Source organism: Erithacus rubecula (genome assembly GCF_903797595.1).
Source record: "Erithacus rubecula genome assembly, chromosome: 10".
Classification (NCBI taxonomy): Eukaryota; Metazoa; Chordata; class Aves; order Passeriformes; family Muscicapidae; genus Erithacus; species Erithacus rubecula.
In genome coordinates this window covers 11,783,896-11,803,805 of record NC_136662.1, presented here as the reverse complement: position 1 = coordinate 11,803,805, position 19,910 = coordinate 11,783,896, and the positions used below count along the sequence as shown (strand labels likewise).

General features: G+C 42.4%; 1 protein-coding gene across 4 annotated transcripts in view; it reads right to left on the bottom strand.

The window, feature by feature from the left end:
• Positions 1-17,962, bottom strand: part of ZNF644 (zinc finger protein 644) — a 71,306-nt gene extending 53,344 nt beyond the window's left edge. The window contains exon 1 of one of the 4 annotated variants that reach the window (XM_079313598.1): positions 17,798-17,962. In XM_079313598.1, coding sequence (XP_079169724.1) covers positions 17,798-17,850 — 53 coding nt within the window. In that variant the 5' untranslated portion in view covers positions 17,851-17,962. The remainder of the gene's footprint in view (positions 1-17,797) is intronic. The other 3 variants (XM_079313609.1, XM_079313610.1, XM_079313605.1) reach the window with 3 other exon arrangements.
• Positions 17,963-19,910: the final 1,948 nt, after the last annotated feature.

Sequence of the window (19,910 nt, the reverse complement as noted above, 5' to 3'; positions counted from 1 at the left end):
TGATAGAGTTAATATAGAATTATGAAAAAAATATTTATTAAATTTTGTGGTTGCACAGAATCAGTGTATGGAGTGGTTTATTAACAAAAAAGAATAGACCAAGGTACAACCTAGGGTTATTATAATGAACAGCATTAGTACCCAATAACTTTTCCCTTTCCAACCTCCCTGCCAAACCCTTTTTATGTCAAAGGAAGAGGAGCATCTCTTAGCTCCTCACTTTGACCACATCCATTACCATTCATCTGCCAAAAAGTATCTTCACTGCAATGTTTAAAAGCTGTATTAAAACTTTTGCTTCTTTCTTGCTCATCCAGTATTTCCATATCACATCTCCCTTAAACTCTCAGGTGAATTATTTTGAACAGCAGTTAATTTGCCATTACCTCATTCAGGAAATACTGTCAGGTTTAGGATTTGCAGGCAGATCTTATATTATACCACTACTGGTTTTAGTCTGAAGCTCATATGAACATTAAGTGTCTCATTGTAAGTTCATTGAAATAACTGCAAACACTTCAATAAGCTTTCAACCAGGCTCTCAGAAAGAAAATTCTAGCACTAGTTTTCCTACTAACAAAAAGCTAGGTACTTTAAATATCTGTAAAATAGTTATTTTAGTATCCTGGAATGCATGCTGAGTAGAGGTTTCTCAGACAAAAGAAAGAGTGAGGAAACTTAGAAGAATGGTCATGCAGAGTTTTGAAATTTGTCCCAGTTTCACAGGCCTTGGTCCTGGGTACCAACAAAGTATGTGGAAATGAACTCAGGTAAAGCTTTGGAAGTGTATTTTTAGTTAGATTGTGCAGATAATTATAGACTAAAAATGGGGTACCTGTAAAAGCAGAAATAGTATAATTTTGGGAATTTCAGCAGAAGCTGCTATATCTGAACACTCAGGAAGCACTCAAATCTGTCTGATAGTGTGTCAAATGTGTCCCTCTATTTCCATCCCAAGCATATTAGAATTTCTTCTTAAAAAGTTATTGTCATTCAAATATACCTCTGGCTTTTACTTTCTATATATTCTGCTCTAAAACAGTTTTTACTTACTCTGCACAAAAGAGAATCCTGATTCTGAATTTTAACAGAAGACAGATAATGGCAGTTTAATATTTCATGTAGATGTCTTAATCAGCAAGTCTCTTAACCCAATCAATGTAAGAGTACTTTTAAAGTATCCCATTTACAAATAACCAATAACCATGTTTTGTCACATTTTATCAACTATGCTTTCCAGCAGAGGAGGGTGTCATCTCATTTCTGATAGTTTTAGGAAGCAGAACTCTCCACAGTGACTGTTAAAATGGCACATGCTGGGGAAAACAGTGCTTATTAGGATTAATTTAAGACAATGGGTACTCACTAAGTCTGAATTGTATATGATCACTTCCACCATTAACGCATTACAGTTTAACTCATCCTTTAAAAAGAAATAATCATATACTGAAAATTCTCTTTTTCCTGATAGAGCTGACAGAATTTAAATCTCAGGCCTAAGGGAGGAGAACAGTGGCTCAAGGCATGCAGCATTCCTGTGCTGCAGCAGGACAGTGCAGAAGACAGTTCATGGCAGCAAGGGCTACGAGGAACAGTGACAGCCCATATTTCAGGAGTTTCAAATAGTAGGTTGTGGAAAATTAATGATGCCTGACTGTCAAAGCTTGTGTTGATCAAACAGCTCTGCAGCCTGCTGAGAGCAGAGAGGCTGAAAACACCCTCTGAGAGCACATCCTGCTTTTGCTGCATAGGACCCAGAAACAGGAGATCATAGTGCTTCATAGCAGTTCAGGGAGCTGATACCTGGTGTTAACAGCTGGAAATGAGGGTGAACATTCAGGACAAGGAGCCACCATTTCTAACCCCAGGCATACATGAACACTGGCCCCTTTGTACCTCTTGTGCCAAAAAGGGTGACCATAAAGTACAGCCTGGGGCAGCAGCAAGTGGAGGATCTCCTAAATGCAGAGATGTTGGGAATCAAGGTAGGGCAATCACGACTCATGCACAGGGGCTGCCCCTACATGCTGTGTTAGGTCTCCACATCTCGTAGGTGCCTCTATCCCATAGCAGAGGCGACGCTGTGAGGCCTTTCCAGTACTCATGTGACATCAGTACACATGTACCACACACAACCCACACACCCCCACCTTTATGCTAAAAACCTCATCCATGACCAGCCTTCTGATCCCACTGCAGCAGCCACTTGGTCTCCTCCCAGGGATGGTGAGCACCTCTCTGGTCCCTCAGTCCATTCTGAGATGACCCTCTCAGGTCTTCACTGCAGAAACAAGTCTGTAGCACTCTCTCCTTTTGCTTTGCAAACAATATAGAGAAAGGGGGGGGGGGGGGTCACTCTTCCTTCTGGGAAGGAATGCAGCTGATCCTCCTCTGGGTTAAGAGATACAGAAAAGGCTTGGCTTGTAGCTGTGGACTCCCAAATGTGGAAGAAGACTGTGAGAAGCCCAGAGTGTTTGCAGATGGCAACCCAGGGCCAGGTGGAAGGGGCTGCACTGGAGGTGATGAAGACCACACCACTGTTAACCAGAGTTAACATGGCCAGCTGGTGCTGAACAGGTGTGGCACACACAGGTGCAGAGCTGCAGTGTAAAGACTGAGCCACATGGCTCTGTTGGACAGGTATGGGGGTGCTTCAGGGAGACTCGCTGAGTGGAGATGAGCCATACTCTATGGATGTGGGGGGGAAACTGAGAAGGTTTCGGAGCAATTTTCCTGTAGCATCCCAGCTGGAGCACTCCCAGGGAGTCCCAGAGGGCACATGATGTTCAGGCAACACAACCTTAATGGCAGCACAGGAGCACTTTTAATGGACAGAAGGACAAAACTAGTTGGCCAGTTCTTTTGTTCTGAGCAGGATGAGGATATTTTACTCGCCGACTGAACAAGTCCCATTTCCCAGAAGGAGCAGGAAAATCAAATGGCTTGGGGAGTACTCCACTGGAAACGTCACATGAGTGATTACCTGTGCATCTAAAAGGAAAAGCAACTAATATAAAATGTAGTATGTATCAACCTCAACTTAAAATACCTCCTAGCTATGGCATATTAAAAAAAAAAAAACCACAAACTCAAGCCTTGAGTTTAGTTTAATTTAGAAATTAAAATTTTGATTTTTTTTTTTTCCTTACACTGGGCTGGGTTTGAAAAGAGACTATAGAAGAAGGAACTACCACAAAAACACTTGCAGAAGAACCCAAAATTTCTCCTTATTTTGTATTTTACTTCAGTGAAATTTCAAGTGTAAGAAGACTGGCCTGGTCCAAATTTGATCATTCTTTTCCAAAGCCTGGGAGACCTGAAAGAGGTGCCTGTGCTTTACATTCTGCTTCATGGGAACATTATTTTCATTTTTATTTTACTAGTGCTTAAAAGCACTGACTAGAAGTTCCTGCAGCTGTTTGGCTACATAATAACAGACAGCCTCTAATTCCTCATGCATGGCACTCAGCATGTTGTAATCAGAAAAAAGGCCCCAACCTGTTCCTGCATTCTAATAAGTGTGTGTCACTTTGTAAGAGATCAGAATCCTGTCCAAATTCTGAAAAGTCTAACAGAACAACAGTTGCCAAATGACAAAACCTATCAGAAGACACAGAGTAAAAAGGCACATCTTTGTTTCTGATCTTCACAGTGCCAGTACTGGCAAGAGAAATGTCAAGGTTTCCAAAATAAAGCCAGTTAACCACTGCAACTGCTATTAAATATAAGCAAAGACATAAAAGTAGGGTCCTTGGAAGCCAGAATATGAACATTTGAAACAGTAGCTATGTATACAATTACTGCTTTGTTAATATTATTTACTCCTGAAGCTGTACAGCTCCACTGCTGTACTGGGAACACAGGCACAGACCTTTGGGGCCTGCAGCAGGAATCTCAAGAGCAAAATATTTGTGCAGCCACACTGTGGAGTGGTGGGAGGAGAACAGAGACTGCAGAGAAGTGCAGCTTCTTCCCCTTTACTGTCAGGCAGGACACACTGCACAAGGGAGCAGGAAGAGTACCTGAACTGTCCTATTGCCCAGTAACTCCCCTCAGCTTAGTAAAAATTTGTGACAGCAGCTAGTTGTTTTAAAGGCTCTGCCACTGTGGCAGTAAGAAAGTATGTGCAGCCTAAACCAGGTAAAATTACTTGGAAAATAACAAAACTGAGAGCTTAATAGGTATTAATTAATATGCCAAAAATACAACCATTTCTCTTGCATTGACACAGCTGTTCAATAAATGCACTGTTCAGCACTGATCACCCATATGATATGGTAAATAAAGATGGCATTTTTCTAAGTATGAATTATGATCTTGTCTGCACACAAACCTGTATCCATTTAATCAGTAAAGAAAGGGATACAGTACTGTCAACATGTAGACAAAACGCATGGGGTAAAATAACATTGTATGGATCTGTTCAATGCTTATGATTTCAGCAGCCTTGTTTTCTGCAGGTATAATGCTGGCATTTTTCATCTGAGCACATCCTATAATGATCCAGTTTATGGATGTGAGGAACAAGACTCTGATCCATTATGCACTGGAATACAAGCTGGTCTTTTGGGCAACTTCTAGAAGAATCTAAACAGAATTGTTTGTGCAGTACTGCACTGAACTACTGTCCAGGACATGGCCATTATTGGAGTATTCCTAGTGCTTCAGTATTACAAAAGAAATATTCTAAAATAATTAATTGATATCATTAAACTGCTGTGGTGTTGAACACACATTGAACTCAAACATCTTGAATGTTGACAATTTATTATTTCAGGTTTTGTGACAATGCCTCTGTGGTAATATTTCTGCAAAATCTGGAAGATACAGGAAGGGGAAGTCTGTACACTATAAAGTGCCACAAAACTGAAGACCTGTCAAAACAAAATGAGCTATAAAAACAATAATATTCAAGTAACATCACTCTCATTAAACACCTAATGATGCCACAGGCATATTAGTGGGGAAATTCTCATGAGGCTCATGAAGAATTAGGAGAAAAAATAAATAAATAAAACCCCTTCTAAAACCGCTTGCCAAGCAGTTTGTACATTGTGCTGCAGGCAGTTTCCTGAAAAAGATGGAGATGTGAATGGAGACAGGCAGTGACTATTAGGTGCTGATGATGGTGAGGGCAAGCAGAACTGATGCTAAAGGGCTGCATTTTGTTTCCAGCCTCGCCTGTCCCAACATTTCATAGTATTTAATTTAATCTGTTACATAAGGCATTTCTCCTGTCTACGCTGCTCAGCAGCCATATTCTCCTTTCTGGTATGGATTGTCTTGGGAAACTTGCCAAGCTGTGACAGAGCAGTGCATAAAAGGAAATCATGCTCATAAGCTGGGGGTGGGGAGAGCTGCAGGTGAACAGATTCAGTGCAGCAATATATATACACTCTCCTGTCTCACAAACTGAGGGTTTAAATGAAAGGGGAGCCACAGTGCTGCTTTAAAAAGGTGCAGAGGGCTGCTAAAGACCCCAAACATCCATTCATTTGCTCCAGGGACTGTACGAGCATAGTGGAGCAGAACTGCTCAACACTGCACTGGCTACTGCTTTGGCAGAGTGGAAGGAAAAATAAGTAATTTCTCTTAAGACACCAAAAAGGCCACATCCAGTTTCGAAGCACATTTGTGATACCTAACACTTCTTTACACTAAGGAAGGATTTGGACCTTTTAATTAAAGACAGAGCAAAACAGAGGTGAACACTGCCTCTTATAGGAGTAAGTTATTACCTGCCAGGACCTGCCTGCAAGGTTTGGCATTTCCTACAAAATTCAGGGAATGCACTCAATGTTAATATTGATTATTTTATTTATTAGTAGCCAAACTCTCAGGTAGCTGTTGGCTTTTCATCTCTCTGCCTTAAAATGCTTTATAAAGGAGATCATTACTAACAAAGGGACACAGACATCTACATTTGGGCTTTGGCATGGAAAGAGTGTCACAGCTCACCTTTAAAGTAGATTGGCCAACTCAGCTTTACTCTGGCCACCTGTCCTGGAAACAATTAAGATATTGGGGGTGGGTGGAAGGATTCGTAGCTGACATTCAGTAACACATCTACAGGAGATAAGACAACCCTATACAATCTTGTGCCTTGCTGGAAGATGTGGAAGTCAAGGAGAACTCAGCTTGAAGTCTACAGCACTGCAGCAACCTCCAGGCATCTCCAGATCAGACCAAGATTCATTACTACAAGGTACTGCTGTGGATTCCTGCACTGAACACTTAACTGCTCCATCCCTGACAAGGATTTACTGTCCTTTCACCATTTCCACTTGTTATAGTAAAAGACAGGTAAAGAAATGTGTTTGAGCTGATAAATTTTTTGGCAGTTTTGCACAGCACACAGACTAGGGTTTTTTATCTTAATGACCTGCAGCTGAAACAGATGTTTTGCTTTAGTGTTTTAAAGCACTTCACAAACTTAACACTAATTTATTCTTTCACAGTGCATGGGGAAAAAAAAAAACAACTTGATATCATTACTCACATAACAGAACAATGTGAAAAATGGAAACAGATGTGTCTCATTTAAGCATGAATAAAGAGGAAGAGAAAAAAGATGATGATGATGTACTAGTGATTAAGAGAAATACCATGGCTTGGTTAAGTCAAGACAATTTCTGATGGATCTCCAGTGAGCCCTGAAAGATCTTCCTAACAACTTGGTCCCTGATTCAGCAAGCACATGGAAGTGCTTAACTCCAGCTGTGGAGGTTGTCTCACATGAATCATTTATAATACTTTTAAAAGCTGTATAGCCAAATGAATGCTTTACAGTTAGGAGCTGAGGGATCAATGGCATTGTTCTGAAGACAGTAAGGCACTTAGTGTTTTCACAAACTACAGACATCAGAATCTGAATATCAGAATCGAAATAAAGTCAAACTCAAAATACATTGTTCCTGAAACATAAGTGCTTTAATTTTCTGCAGCACAGACAGAGAACTGTAAGATCCATAAACAGCAACCAGGGATCTACTGAGAGCTCCAGCCTTCCCCCTAAAGGAGGGAAGCAGCTCCTGGCTGCAGGGATTTGATCTGCTTTGGCAACTGCCTCTCACCAGAGACTGTCCCTGCAGAAAGAAAGGGCCCATTTCAGCTGCAGGGCCTTCCCCTTTAAAACCATTTGTAAACCTTCAGTGACTTGAGTTTCATTGAGGGAAATGCAACCCTTTAACAGTCTATCACTGAGAAAAAAATTACTTGCAGGGATGAACTAAACCTGGAGAAGGGGTGTATGTAAAGTGCCACTCTATTTCTCTGTCTGGTGGGATTTGGGTGCAGACAAAGAACCCATCTTTCATTGGTGGTATTAATTTTGTCTTAAGTCTGCCTTGGACAGTGAAGGATCCAAGGCAGACCATCAGGCTCAGAGAAGATTGTTCCCACCCTCCCTCCTTCCAGACTAAAACCCAGGCCAAGAAATGTGTCCTTGATCCCAGAGCCATTGCTGTGGCTCCCAATGGCCTCCATGGTGACCTAGGGCTCTCACCACTGTCACAGGCACTGAAACCCCATCTATACTCACAGCCAGGAGTGAGGTGCAGAGATTTCTTCCACCACAGGAGATCCTCCTGGTATTTCCTTTTCATCAAATGCCTGTTCAGCCAGTTTTCAATCGTTATTACTCCAGAGCAAATGATCCTTTCTCCAGCCTAACTGAATTATTTTTGGTCCATCTGCAACAGCATGTCCATCCCCAACTGGATGAAGTGTAACTACTCCTGATGTTCCCAACAGGGAAGAAAGGCAAAAGAAATGTTCAGATTCCCCATGAATTACAGCACTGTTAAAAAATTAAATCCTTTCGTTTCTAGACTGTACCAGTGTTTTAGGAACCATTGGGTAGAAAAATAGTATAAAATTCCTTTTACAAAGGAATTCTTAGAAGGAAAAATTGAAAATAAGGATTCAAATATTCTTGTTTGACTTTTAAAGACAACATTTTAGTTCTAGGAAACTGTCACTTTCCACTCAGCATTTTTAATATGAAAATGTTTCTGAATTTGTCGCTGATTTCAGCACAGTTGCCGAGAGAGATTTGGCCCTGTGTGCAGTCCACAGACTGTGCATGCAGAATTAATACTCTCGTTAACATTACTATATGCAAATGCTCCCAGGATGCAAAAAGAGATTTGTATTTCAGATTAATATTTTATGGGAGTTTTGTGTGTACATGATAAATGAATAAATGGAGGGACACAAGGGGACACGAAGAACATGTGCATCATGTGTGAGAACTGCATTAATTCTTAAATGTTTGCAATGGCCACAAGATGGTTAAGTAACAAAAAGATTTATTATTGCAATTACATAGGCAGAGAGAGTAAGGAAAGAAAAATGAGAGATCAAGGGAGTTGTTTCATGTTACAGTTTCTCCAGCTGCAGAGCTGGCTTCAGAGGTTCTCCAGACCCTCCTGCCCCCAATCCTTTCCACCCCACGTGCCTTCGTTTACTTGGTCTCTCCTTCCTTCCCATACTGAGGGCCAGTAGCATATAAAATCTCAGCACTAACACAGTGCTGTGGATATGAAAAATAGGCATGTCAGAGAGACTGAGAAAAGATCTCAGAATCTGGGGGTCAAAAAGGAGAGTTATGTGGAAAAACTGTCCCTGATTTCCTGCTGTTTCAGCTTCTGCATCAACCCTTCCCTACCATTCCAGTTGTCCCTGTTCCACTGAAGCTTTACTGCTATTCTGGAATGACATGAAGCTCCCTCACACTTTACAAAATATAATACTGTATTTGTCCAAAAACCTACATGAGTAAAAGAAGATCCCTGAGGGGATATTATTAACTGCCTGCTACTTATCATTGATGGTTATTCTGAGAGACAACTCTCCTGTTTAATCTTTATGCTCTCAACAATAACCCTTCTCTCTTTTTGATCAAGTGTTTAATTTTCTTGAAAGATTTTCTCTGACTTTAGTTATTATTGAAGGGGATTTTAATTTTACCCCAACTCTTTAATGGCTAAATCTTGCATATCCACTATTTCAAATAGGGGTATTTCAGTTACTCTAAGTAAATAGTTCAAGGATTTGGTCTTGATAGGTAGCTGGAAAATTTCAAATCAAAACAAAATTGAAATTGCAGTTTCTTTTCCACTTTAGAATAGCGTTTTTTGTCTCCCTGAATGACCTGTCAGTGTATTGGAATAAGAAATGGATACTGGTAGGCTGCTACAGAGCATATTCCCATGTCAGCACAGTTTCATCAGCAGGAGTGGCAGCCCTGTATGGGAAATCAGTTAGCTGGTTATTTCATCTGCAGCTGATCAAAGATAAACAAGATAAAAAAGACAAACAAAGGAAAACAGTGATGCAGAATATATTCTTACTTTCCTAGCCTCCACAGACAATATTATAGTTAAATTTCCTCTAATTGTTTATAGTAGACCTTTAAGGAAAAAATAAGAGGAAAATAAAGGGAAAGAAAAACAAAACCAAAAGAGGTTCAGCAAAGCCCAAAAACCCTTGAAACTTTCTCACTGCTTCTTCTAACAAGTAGTCTCAATCCTTCCCCATTATCACTGCATTCCACAGCACAGTTTAAGTCCAGGTCATTGGTAAATATCCAATAATATAACAGTTACATTTAGAGCAGCCCATTGAGTATGGAAAGATTGCACCATAGGACTGAGAAGTCTTTTTGGGAGGCTAGTTTTGTTTTGTTGTCCTGGGTACTCCAGTTTCCAATGACCTTGTTGTCTGTCATAATTACAGTGTACAACATTCTCCTGGTCCTAGAGCCAATAAATTATTAGAGGGCCTATGACTTTGCCTGCATTCCCAATATTGGTTCACTGTCTTCTCGTCTGATCTGGATGTCTGGGAATGGAAACACAGCCTCAGTCTGCTCCCTCCCGTGCAGCCACTCTCCTTCCCTGGTTCCCATGCTCAAAATGGGAGCTTGGTACATCTTAAAGCCTGAAGCAAGACTATAATTTGCTTATCTTCCTTGTCCCTTTTCCACAATAACCCATCTTCATTGCTAACCTCCCTCCCAACAGGGACTTGCTCACAGGCTGCAAGCAGAGGTGCCAGGAACTGTACAGGACACAGCTGCTCCACAACCAGGAGTTCAGATGAGTAAAGATGGAGTGAAAGTAAGCAGGGCCAAATGCTAGGTAGCAGACATTAGAAAATATAGATCTAAATCTATACATCTGAACCTTATGAATCCCTCCCCATTGCATTTCTGTTGAGGCAGTTGGACTCAGCAGCCCCACTTGCTTTCTAGCATTAGATGCCAGAGTACACAACAGTATGGGTGGAAAGAACACAGCAAGAGTGAGGTGTAGTCACCTAAGAAATGGTGCAACAGACTTAAGAAGAGCATGATTCCCACAGAGGTCAGATGAAGTGGCAGCTGTGCATTTTTGGGCTAGTACCAAGTGTCCACTACCATCTTAGAAGAGCATCATGGTTTTAAATTTTATCCTGATTGACTCAAATGCATACATATTTTCTAACAGTACAATTGCTTTTCATGAAGTACTGGTTCTGCCCCAGCACAGGAAAAACTTCTCTAATATTTAATTTTCCTCTAAGGCTCAAACAAGAGATGTGCAGACAATCTTTGTGTGCTGCCCTTCACACCTGCAATCAAATCTTCCCTGCTTAATGCACCATGGGCTGTTGCTCTGAAACAGAGCACATTAGCAGTTCACAAAAAATAAACTCCTGCAGATTAATCACCTGGCTTCTTCATGGGCACAATTCCAATCAGCAGACAGTGTCAAAGCAGAGCATCTCCACGTACACTGCCTGACTGATAAGCACATCAGCTGATCCCCTTGCCTGGCTTTGACAAGCATATAGCACAAGTCTTATTTCATTGCTTTTTTCAAATATATACCAGAGGTATCCAAATGTCACTATATTCACAGAAATTAACAATATGCAGCCATTTCATTATTCTCCCCCCCTTCCTGCCCCAGGAAAATAGTATCTATTTAATGCTTCTTGATTTGAAAGTGAGTGTTTTACTGCTTTCTGAACAGAAGTTAACTGCTAGGTTATCACTGCATCCACCACACAGAAACTGCCCCCTGATTAAGGGTTTTCCTGCTCCTACTGGTAAATCACTAGTAGTTTTATGGTGACTCAGTTTGACCAGTGCATTTTGGTATAGAAGCCATAGTACTAAAAGGAAGCCGGATTAAGTGTTGGCTAAAAGGATGGCAAAAAAGCCATCAAAAGCCCTTTGCCAAACCTTGAACATGGCATAGGCAGGACACAGTGCTTAATTTGCTGGAAACACAGAGAAAAGAAACAGCCAAACAACTGGTTTTGCTGTCAGCACACTTTCCCCCATTCCACTGCAAAGTAAGCTCAGAAAAGACTAACGGGATATGGCACTAAACAGTTAAAGAGACTTGAAATGCTCCAATTTATGTAATGACAATATCCTTCCATCACCACAACCCATCTCTTCACCTCTGCCCGCCTCAGCTCTCCATGGTTCAGGAGCCTTTTTGAACAGAATGATTCTAGCATAACATGAAGGAAATACTAGCTTTATCTTTTCATCATTTCTTACTCATCTCCTTTCTCTTGCTGGGTCAAATCTCAGTCTCAATGACCTCCTGATTTAGCCTATAGCAGGTAATAATGACCCCTCATCATTTCATGTATCTGTGAGCTTGTTTCCCATGTTTCCATTTTTATAGCCCCTAGAAGCTACAGGAATGTGCTGCTTTGATTGCCTTTACCTTATCCTTCCTATGGTTCATGTGAGTCAGTGGCACACCTGAAGTAAACCAGGACTGTTATTTCTAACATCAGTCACTCTTCAGCTGAAAGGCAGAGCTCTGTTGGCAGGGAGACTCCAGAGCAAAGCAGAAGACAGTGGAGTCTTTGATGGTAACTGTGTACTTCAGCTCCCATCTGTTAACAGGTATCCATGGGCACCACTGCTCCCCTGGCTCCGTTTCCATCTGATCATGTTGTGTTGCTATTGGAGCATTTCAGTAAACAGGACCCAGAGCAGGGTGTCTGCCTGCTCTGTGACCATGCACCAAGGCCAAATCCTCCACAGTTTAAAAGTCAACAAAAGCTGTGATGTTTTCCTGAGCTGAGGATTTGGTCCTACAGTATTAATGTTATTCTGCCACCAAGCAGGGCTCTTTTCAGGCAAGACACTGAATAGCATTTGACTAAAACCAATATGAGTAGAGTGTGCACAGCACCACAAATCCCCCGGAAGTGGTCCTTTAGAAAGAACCACCTAGATGCTACAAAGTGAGCCATAAATTTGGAGATCTCATAAATATAACAGCACTTCAAACTGGACATCTTTGTAGCCCTTCAGCGTCTGCTGGAGTCACAAGCCCTGGAGTTGGCTATATTAATTCACCACATCTTCAAGGAGGCAAAAACACTGCTGAGAAGGATGCAAACATGTTTGCTTTATAATGACACATAAGGACTCTGCCTGGAGTCTCCCAAACAAGCCTTCCCTTTCCTTTAGTGGCATAAGAACAGTGCACTACATGCTTTAAAAGGGATTCAAGTCACTTTTTCATTGCTACTAGAGCAGGTACTGCTGAAGATAAAAGCAACTGTCTCAGAAAAGCAGGTATGACATCTGGTACATAGCACCAAAAATAAATCTTTAACTTCCCCTCACACCTGCCAAACCTCTTCCAAGGAAATAAGCCTGGGAAATATTACAAATACACACTTCTCTCTGATTTCAAAGGAAGAGCTGACCTATTTTTTCTTTGCCCATTTAAAACATTTCCTATGAGAAGATCAGTTTGCGAAAACAATAGGCTATGCTTGGAATAATCCAAATCATAAAACAAAACTGCATGCATATGAAAAGGGCAAATGGCCTGATGTTTGCACTGGAGGTAATTCAGGCTAACACCACTATTTATAGTGCAGCAGCACCTTAGGGACCCAGTCATGCTCAGCACACCCACTTGGTACACACTATATAAACATGAAATCTGATAGTCTCTCTCCTGCAGTGTACTCATCATACTGGTGATTTATGGAAAATGGTTCTGTAATGCTGTATAATTTGGGAGTGGTCCTTTGTGAAATCATTTTCTCTTGTTATATTTGTGTAGTAAGTATTTTCCATATCCTTTTCAACAGCTGACCTGGCTTACAAGAAGACAAGAGATTTGTGTATTGGTGAAGATGACCTACTTAAATCAGGAACAATTAAAGACCCAGTTCCTATTTACAGGCTGGTGTAAGGAACCACACACACACAAATCAAAATGAAGATGCCAGGAAATGTTTCTCAGTGCTACAATTCTGGTCATACAGCAGGGTCTAAGATGGGGGGAAACAATAAAAGGAAGTGCTTGTGATTCATTATTAGCAATGTAAATAGGACACATTTGGAGCCTGTCATCATCCTGATCGCTCATCTGCTTTTATTAGTCCACATTCTTTATTCTTATTGTCTTGTTTTCTGTGCCTGTCGTTAAAGTTAGTTATATTATAGGCATCTGTTTAGCATATTCTATATGAAAATGCAAATAGAGATGAAAACCACCCGTTAAATAAATATATGCAGCTTCCATGTCATGTACATATTTGACTGCAGCATGTCAAACACAAAAGAATAATCACTTCCTAAGTCTGAATGCTCATTACGTGCATTACTTTTTTACCAGCAGATGGCAGTTTACCATTGCTTCAAATAGGTTATTTTGTTAACGTCAGAAGTTTCCAAGTACTGTGTGGTTGGTAAAAAACTTTCAGTCCTTTTCAAAGCTAATTTTTAATTAAATTTTCTTCTGCATCATCCCCTCTACAAAATGTAATCAGGACCAAGCTATTTGCTTCAGTTTACAGTCCTGCCACTGACCAATGCTAAGCACTACCTAAACAGCCCCCTGACAGCAAGTTCATGCAGCACCAGTGGGTATTATCCAGCCTCAAACACTCACTGCTGCTACCAGCCCCTTAAAGCACACCTCACACTCCCCAGCTCCCAGTCTGTACTGGGGAAACTGTGCAAAACATTATTAACACTGGCAGCAGAGGCAAGATGAGGGATAACAGTCATACTGTACAAAGAGGCCAGTGATTTATTTGCTGCTGCATTACATTGAAACTGTCTGAATTTTAGGTAACAAAGAGTTAAAGCTTCCACCCGGGCAATGCTGGCCACCTCCTGCACTGCAGCCAAGGAGGACCAAGGGCAGCAGGGAGTCTGTGCCAGGAGATGCAGCCTACAGGGGCTTTCAGAAATCCTGCTGCTGCCCAAGGCCATCCTTTAACCCAGACAGAGCTCAACTACGAGCCCATCCTGCCCTCCCTAACAGGGCTGCAAATGCCTGTTTCCCTAGTGAAACACTCCAGCAAGGAGCATAAGCACAATGAAAGGACTGTCTAATGCTGCTGTAATATCTGGGCATCAACTGACACATACAGACCTCACAGGCACAGCAGTGCCACCCATCTCCTAAAACCAGGCACCAGGAAGATACTCATGCTGCAAGAGCCTCTCTCCACTGACCATGTGATGACATTGCTCATTTTATGTCAGCCCATCTAAACTTCCCTCCCCACAAACTTCCTCCTTTGTGTCAATACCAGCATTCAGGTCAGCCCCATGAGGCAACATGGTAGCTCACAGTCGGATTTGTTCCCTAATCTAACTCTGCCATCCACCACACCAAATGGTCCTTCTAGCTGCATCAGCCACAGACATTTGTGCTGGATTAAAGCAATCAAATGACTCCTGGCTTCCCAGAGGAACAGAGCTCCTCTCACACCACAGGCACAGCCCTTACTACATGGTGGTATTTTAGGCACACATCTCTAGTAATTATGTCAAGATGGACACAACTGGCACCAACACCAGTCTTTTGTCAAAAATTTCTCATGCCTTCTTTCCATAGACTTTTCTCAGACAAGTTCACATAGCACTAACTCCTCCTCTCTGCAAGTTTCCTTCTTCCTTCTGCATGACAAGCTAAACTCAAGCTGTCCCTTACCTCCTCACAGTACAGCCAGCAGACTCCATCCTAAACTGCAGCAGATTCCAACTCCAACAGCAACTGTCTCTCGCCCAGCTGACCCACTCTTTTCTAACACCCATCCTCATTGGGCAGGCAAGGCTGTTTCCAGTCCTTGGCAATCAGTTCAGCTGTAATTCATTGGGAAAGACTGCCTTCTGCACTGTCCTTTCAACCCATCCTCCCACACACATGCATTTCTACCAGCTCACTAGCCACTGATCACAAAGGTGGCTTGAAGCAGACTGTACAGAGGGTAGGAAGGAGGAAAGGACTCCCATGAACTGCCCACAGGCTGAGGACAGACTAGTTTTGTGGCTAGACGGGGTTTTTGTAAATTTGATTTTTTTGCTTTGCTTACAGAGGAAACTTTTCCCTCCCTTTTCCGAGGGCTGCACAGATCCTTTCAAGTCCTGCAACTCTTGAATTTGTTCCTTGTATTCTCACACTGAAGTGGCAAACAAGAGATCCAGAGACCACTTTGCATCTGTTAAAAAACTAAACAAAGCTAGAAGTTCCAGAACAGAGTACTGACACACACCACTCTGTAACCTATCTTGGGAATGTAGTGTTTCTTTTTTTAAGTATTCCCACATAGCCCCTTTTTAATGATCTGCAGACAAACACAAATTCACTGGTGGTATTAAATTAGAAGTGAAAAACAACAGAGACAGAAAATGCAATGACAAATGAGAAAGAGAAATGAAAAATAGAGGAAGGAGAAAGGAAATGTAACATTTGGGAAAAACAGGACAGCATTACGGTGTAGGGAACAATAAGGCATATAGATGGTATCAGGCACAGATTGACCAAGGGAGATCAAATCTGTAACAAGAGGAACAGCCCAGCAGAAGGAGGGGATGCTGAAGACTCCTGCAGATGCAGGACACTGGATACCCTTTGTGGTGAAGTGCTCATGCATAGAGCTGTGCTTGTAGAACAACATGGATACAGTTCCAACAGCCTTTTGTTGGAACAAAAAGCAAATGCAAGTATTTAATAATCACATAATGATTTTTGATAATTCCTAAACAATCATATAACCAGAAAATACATGCTGATCAATCTCTCTTCTTTATGTGGACAACTCTGTAAGTAAAGTTGATGTCCATGTGAGCCTGACACCATCCTATCAACTTCTGTTTCCATCTGAGAAATCCTTTAAATAACAGAGTAGATTTAACATCCATTGTCGTTGGTATTCCATTTCTAAGAGAATGGATTTCAAAATTGTATTTTCCAGTTGAAGATTAAAGACCTACTAGATTTCTGATCTTCTTTAACAAAATAAAATTCCAATGCATCTCAAAAGCTAAACATTAATACAAACGAGATTTGCTGTTATTTTAGTAAATATTAGCAGCAAACATTTAGCATTCCCATTACTCTCCCATCCAAACCTCATCTACTCATGCTAAGGAGCAAACTGGGTTTCTCATACCCTCATGCTGCCTTCCTCTTGTGCTCAGGGGTACCTGCCACTGTCGGGCCCCAGCTTTTCCGCTCGGCTTCACAAACTGAAAGCAGGTTGTTGCCTCAGGGCCTAAAGAGGGCAGCTTTTCACACCTGTGATGCACAGGTACCCCGCTGACCTTTTAAGCAGCCTGCTGCCCTCCAGGGAGGCTGCTGGAACAGGGGGAATGCTGCTGGCTCACCGCATGGCACACGTGCAAAGAGCAGCTCCCTACATCTGGTGCTGTGGTATGTACTTGGCACGGGAAAGCAACATACATTGCTGCAGAGTGCAAGGCAAGACGGGGATTTTCATTGCACGTCAGCAAGCAGTGGAAGTCCATTTAGCTAGCCTTGCATTTCTTACAGACACACCACCTTCATATTGCAGGCAGAGTCACAGCACTGGCCTCTGAGTACAGCATGAATCCCCAGAATCGTGGAGGGGACAGGGGAGACAAGACAAATGTCTCATTAAGGGACAGAACTGGGCCCTCACAATTCCACCCTGCAGAGCCACAAACACCTGGCCCTGCTGCTGGGGAAAACAGAGGGAAAATCCCACATCCTGATAAGAATCCAAAGCAAAACTATGCCCTGTGGATTTTGTCTGAGGTACGGCATTGTCTAAATCAGATCTAATTGCCACGCAAGATAGGATGAAGAATCTCTTCATTCCCCAGAATCTGTCCCAAAGGTTGAGCACTCTTAGCGCTCATAATCTTGTGCACTGAGTCATAATAAAGTAACGTTGCAGGACTCAGCCTCGGTTTGCCACACTTCCTCCAGTGCACTGCTTTAGAAGGAAAGGTGGGTTGCAATCTGAGCCTAAAAACCAGGGTGTGCATTCTCTCCCTCCGCTTTCCCCAGTCTTTATACCTAAAGCAGAGCAGGAACTAGGTGACTTATCTGCTGTCAGCACCTTCTACGTTTTTAAGTTTTCTACCAAGGCACAGAAGAGCCATAGTAATGAAGAACTACATTATCTCACTTTGCATCAGATTTTCCATCTCTCTCTGTGATATACTATGCCAAAATCTCTGCTATTTGAGTGATATGGAAAGCGGAAGATGAAGGCTCAAAACCTGCAATTTTGCCTAGAATATGCAGCAAATAGAGTCTAATCAGAAATTAACATTTATGAGCTATGTTCCTCTAACATAATTCGTTCTGCCCCAAAGTATCACTAGAGTCACTTAGAAGACAGTAAGGTTTGAGGTGAAGTCTCTTAAGCACAGCAGATGCCGTGTGGGGAGCAGCAGCCTGGAGGCTGCCAGGACCTGAATCGGCAGAGACAGGGGCAGAGGACCCCACAGACAGGAGGGCTCCGAGACATTAAATACCTGCTGGCTGCGAGCCGGGAAAGCTGCAACAACCCAGAGGGGCTGGTCCGCATCAGCTGCGCAGGGCTGCGGGCTCCTTCCCGGCGGAGGCGGACGTGGGGCGTCACGTGCGGCCGTGTCCCCGCAGCCCGGCTTCCTGCGGCCGCGTCCCCTCAGCCGTGTCCCCGCAGCCCGGCTTCCTGCGGCCGTGTCCCCTCAGCCCGGCTTCCTGCGGCCGCGTCCCCTCAGCCGTGTCCCTTCAGCCCGGCTTCTGGGGCCGTGTCCCCGCAGCCCGGCTTCCTGCGGCCGTGTCCCTTCACCCCTGCGTCCTGCGTTCGTGTCTCCTCAGCCGTGTCCCTTCAGCCCGGCTTCCTGGGCCCGTGTCCCCTCAGCCCCGCTCCCGTGGCCGTGTCCCTCGGAGGGCAGAGGCTTTGCCAGCGCAGCGAGCGCTGCCAGTGGGGAAGCGCCACTGTCTCACTGGGACAATGTCCCTGAACAACATCCCTGCCTTTGCCTGGTGGTTTGTAGAACTAAGTCCTAGAGAAATGAGTGTCTCCCAAACGGAGCTTCCACACATCTGGATGCTTAAAGAAATTGCACCACAATGTGTATAACAAAGTTAGGAATTAAACACTGGGGACAAATTCAGGATTTGACTACGTGTATAAAGGAGGCCTTGTCCCATCAGAAGTCAACTGATGACTAAAACCACGAACAAAGCAAATGAGGAGCACCTGCAGGACAGAGAATACCCTCGAATGAAGTGAACAGCTAAAAAAACCCCAAACCACTCGAGTTATATCCCCTTTCACCTCCTAGCAGTATGTAAATACAGGAAGGTCAAACCTAGACAGAACCGTTGAGTGTGACAAGTTTTCTCCAAGAGCCCGTGTTTTTAGTCCAGCATGTGATACCTTTGCACAAGCTCCACACTCCTGCATACCCTACAGCTCTCCTTGGCTGGGCTGTGGGACAAACACAAGACCCATCTCTATGGCAAAAACAATGAACTAAGAATACCTCCCTGGGCCAGCAAGTCCTATACATTAGAAGAACTGCAAGGGTTAATAACAAAAGAAATGGCAGAATATACTGAGTTTCAATTGCAGCTTGTATACTGAAAGTAAGGATCCTTATTCAGGAGTGAATTCTACTCAGTGAAACTCAAATTTTAAGTAAATGCAAATAGCCTACACTGAAAATGTGAAAAATAAACAAAATATCATTTAATTTAATTTGAGTGCCCAAGCAAGTAATTTTCAAGTCTGTTTAATGTTTAGGAAGAAAAAGCCTCTGTTCAGTCTCTGCAAATGGTTTTAGTTACTTCTGTGACTTTCCATCTCTTGAGGATAATCTACTCCTAATAAGGACAATTGCTTAGATTTATTACCCCACTGAGGTCTTGTTAAAGATCTAACAAAAATCCTATTCAAATGAAAAGGACAATAGAATCTTTAAAGTCAGTGTAGAGTTTAATTAAAACCTGAAACAGAATCAATGTCTTTATACATTAGAAAAGCAAAACAGGTTTCAAAACTGTTAAACTACATGTAATTGGCATAAACTATCCATTGAGCAAAAAAAAAGTCAGACTATCGTACGGAAAATTGAGTCTATTAATAAATTTTAAAAACCCTGATACATGTGCATAGCACCATATTTTTGCATGCATTTTTTTTATTTGCCTAATTTGCTAAGCATATCTTAGAGCAAACATAAAACAAGCTAGCTGTTAAGTTGAACAAATCCAAAAGGGACAAAAAGAGACTGATTGAAATCAATGCATTAACATGAACCAGTATTTAAAAACGTTTCATAATGTTCCCAAAGAGAGCATGTTAACTGCTGCAATCTCAGTACAAAACTGCTGTAATCTGTGTTCCCATGTAGTCATTATTCATACATGGGAGTATACAGTTCCTACAGTCATTTTTCATGCATGAATAGTTTAAAACCCAAAATCAGTGACATAAATCCATAAGGGACACCTCCCTTTTGGAAGTTAACATCTCGAGAACTCTGGGAAGGAATGTGATACCAGTCCGTGCGCTGACACAACTTTTCAGCAGGGAAGGATCTGCGTGCAGCCCCGCACCGACCGCAGGCGCACCCAGTCCTTCCCCAGCCCCAGAGC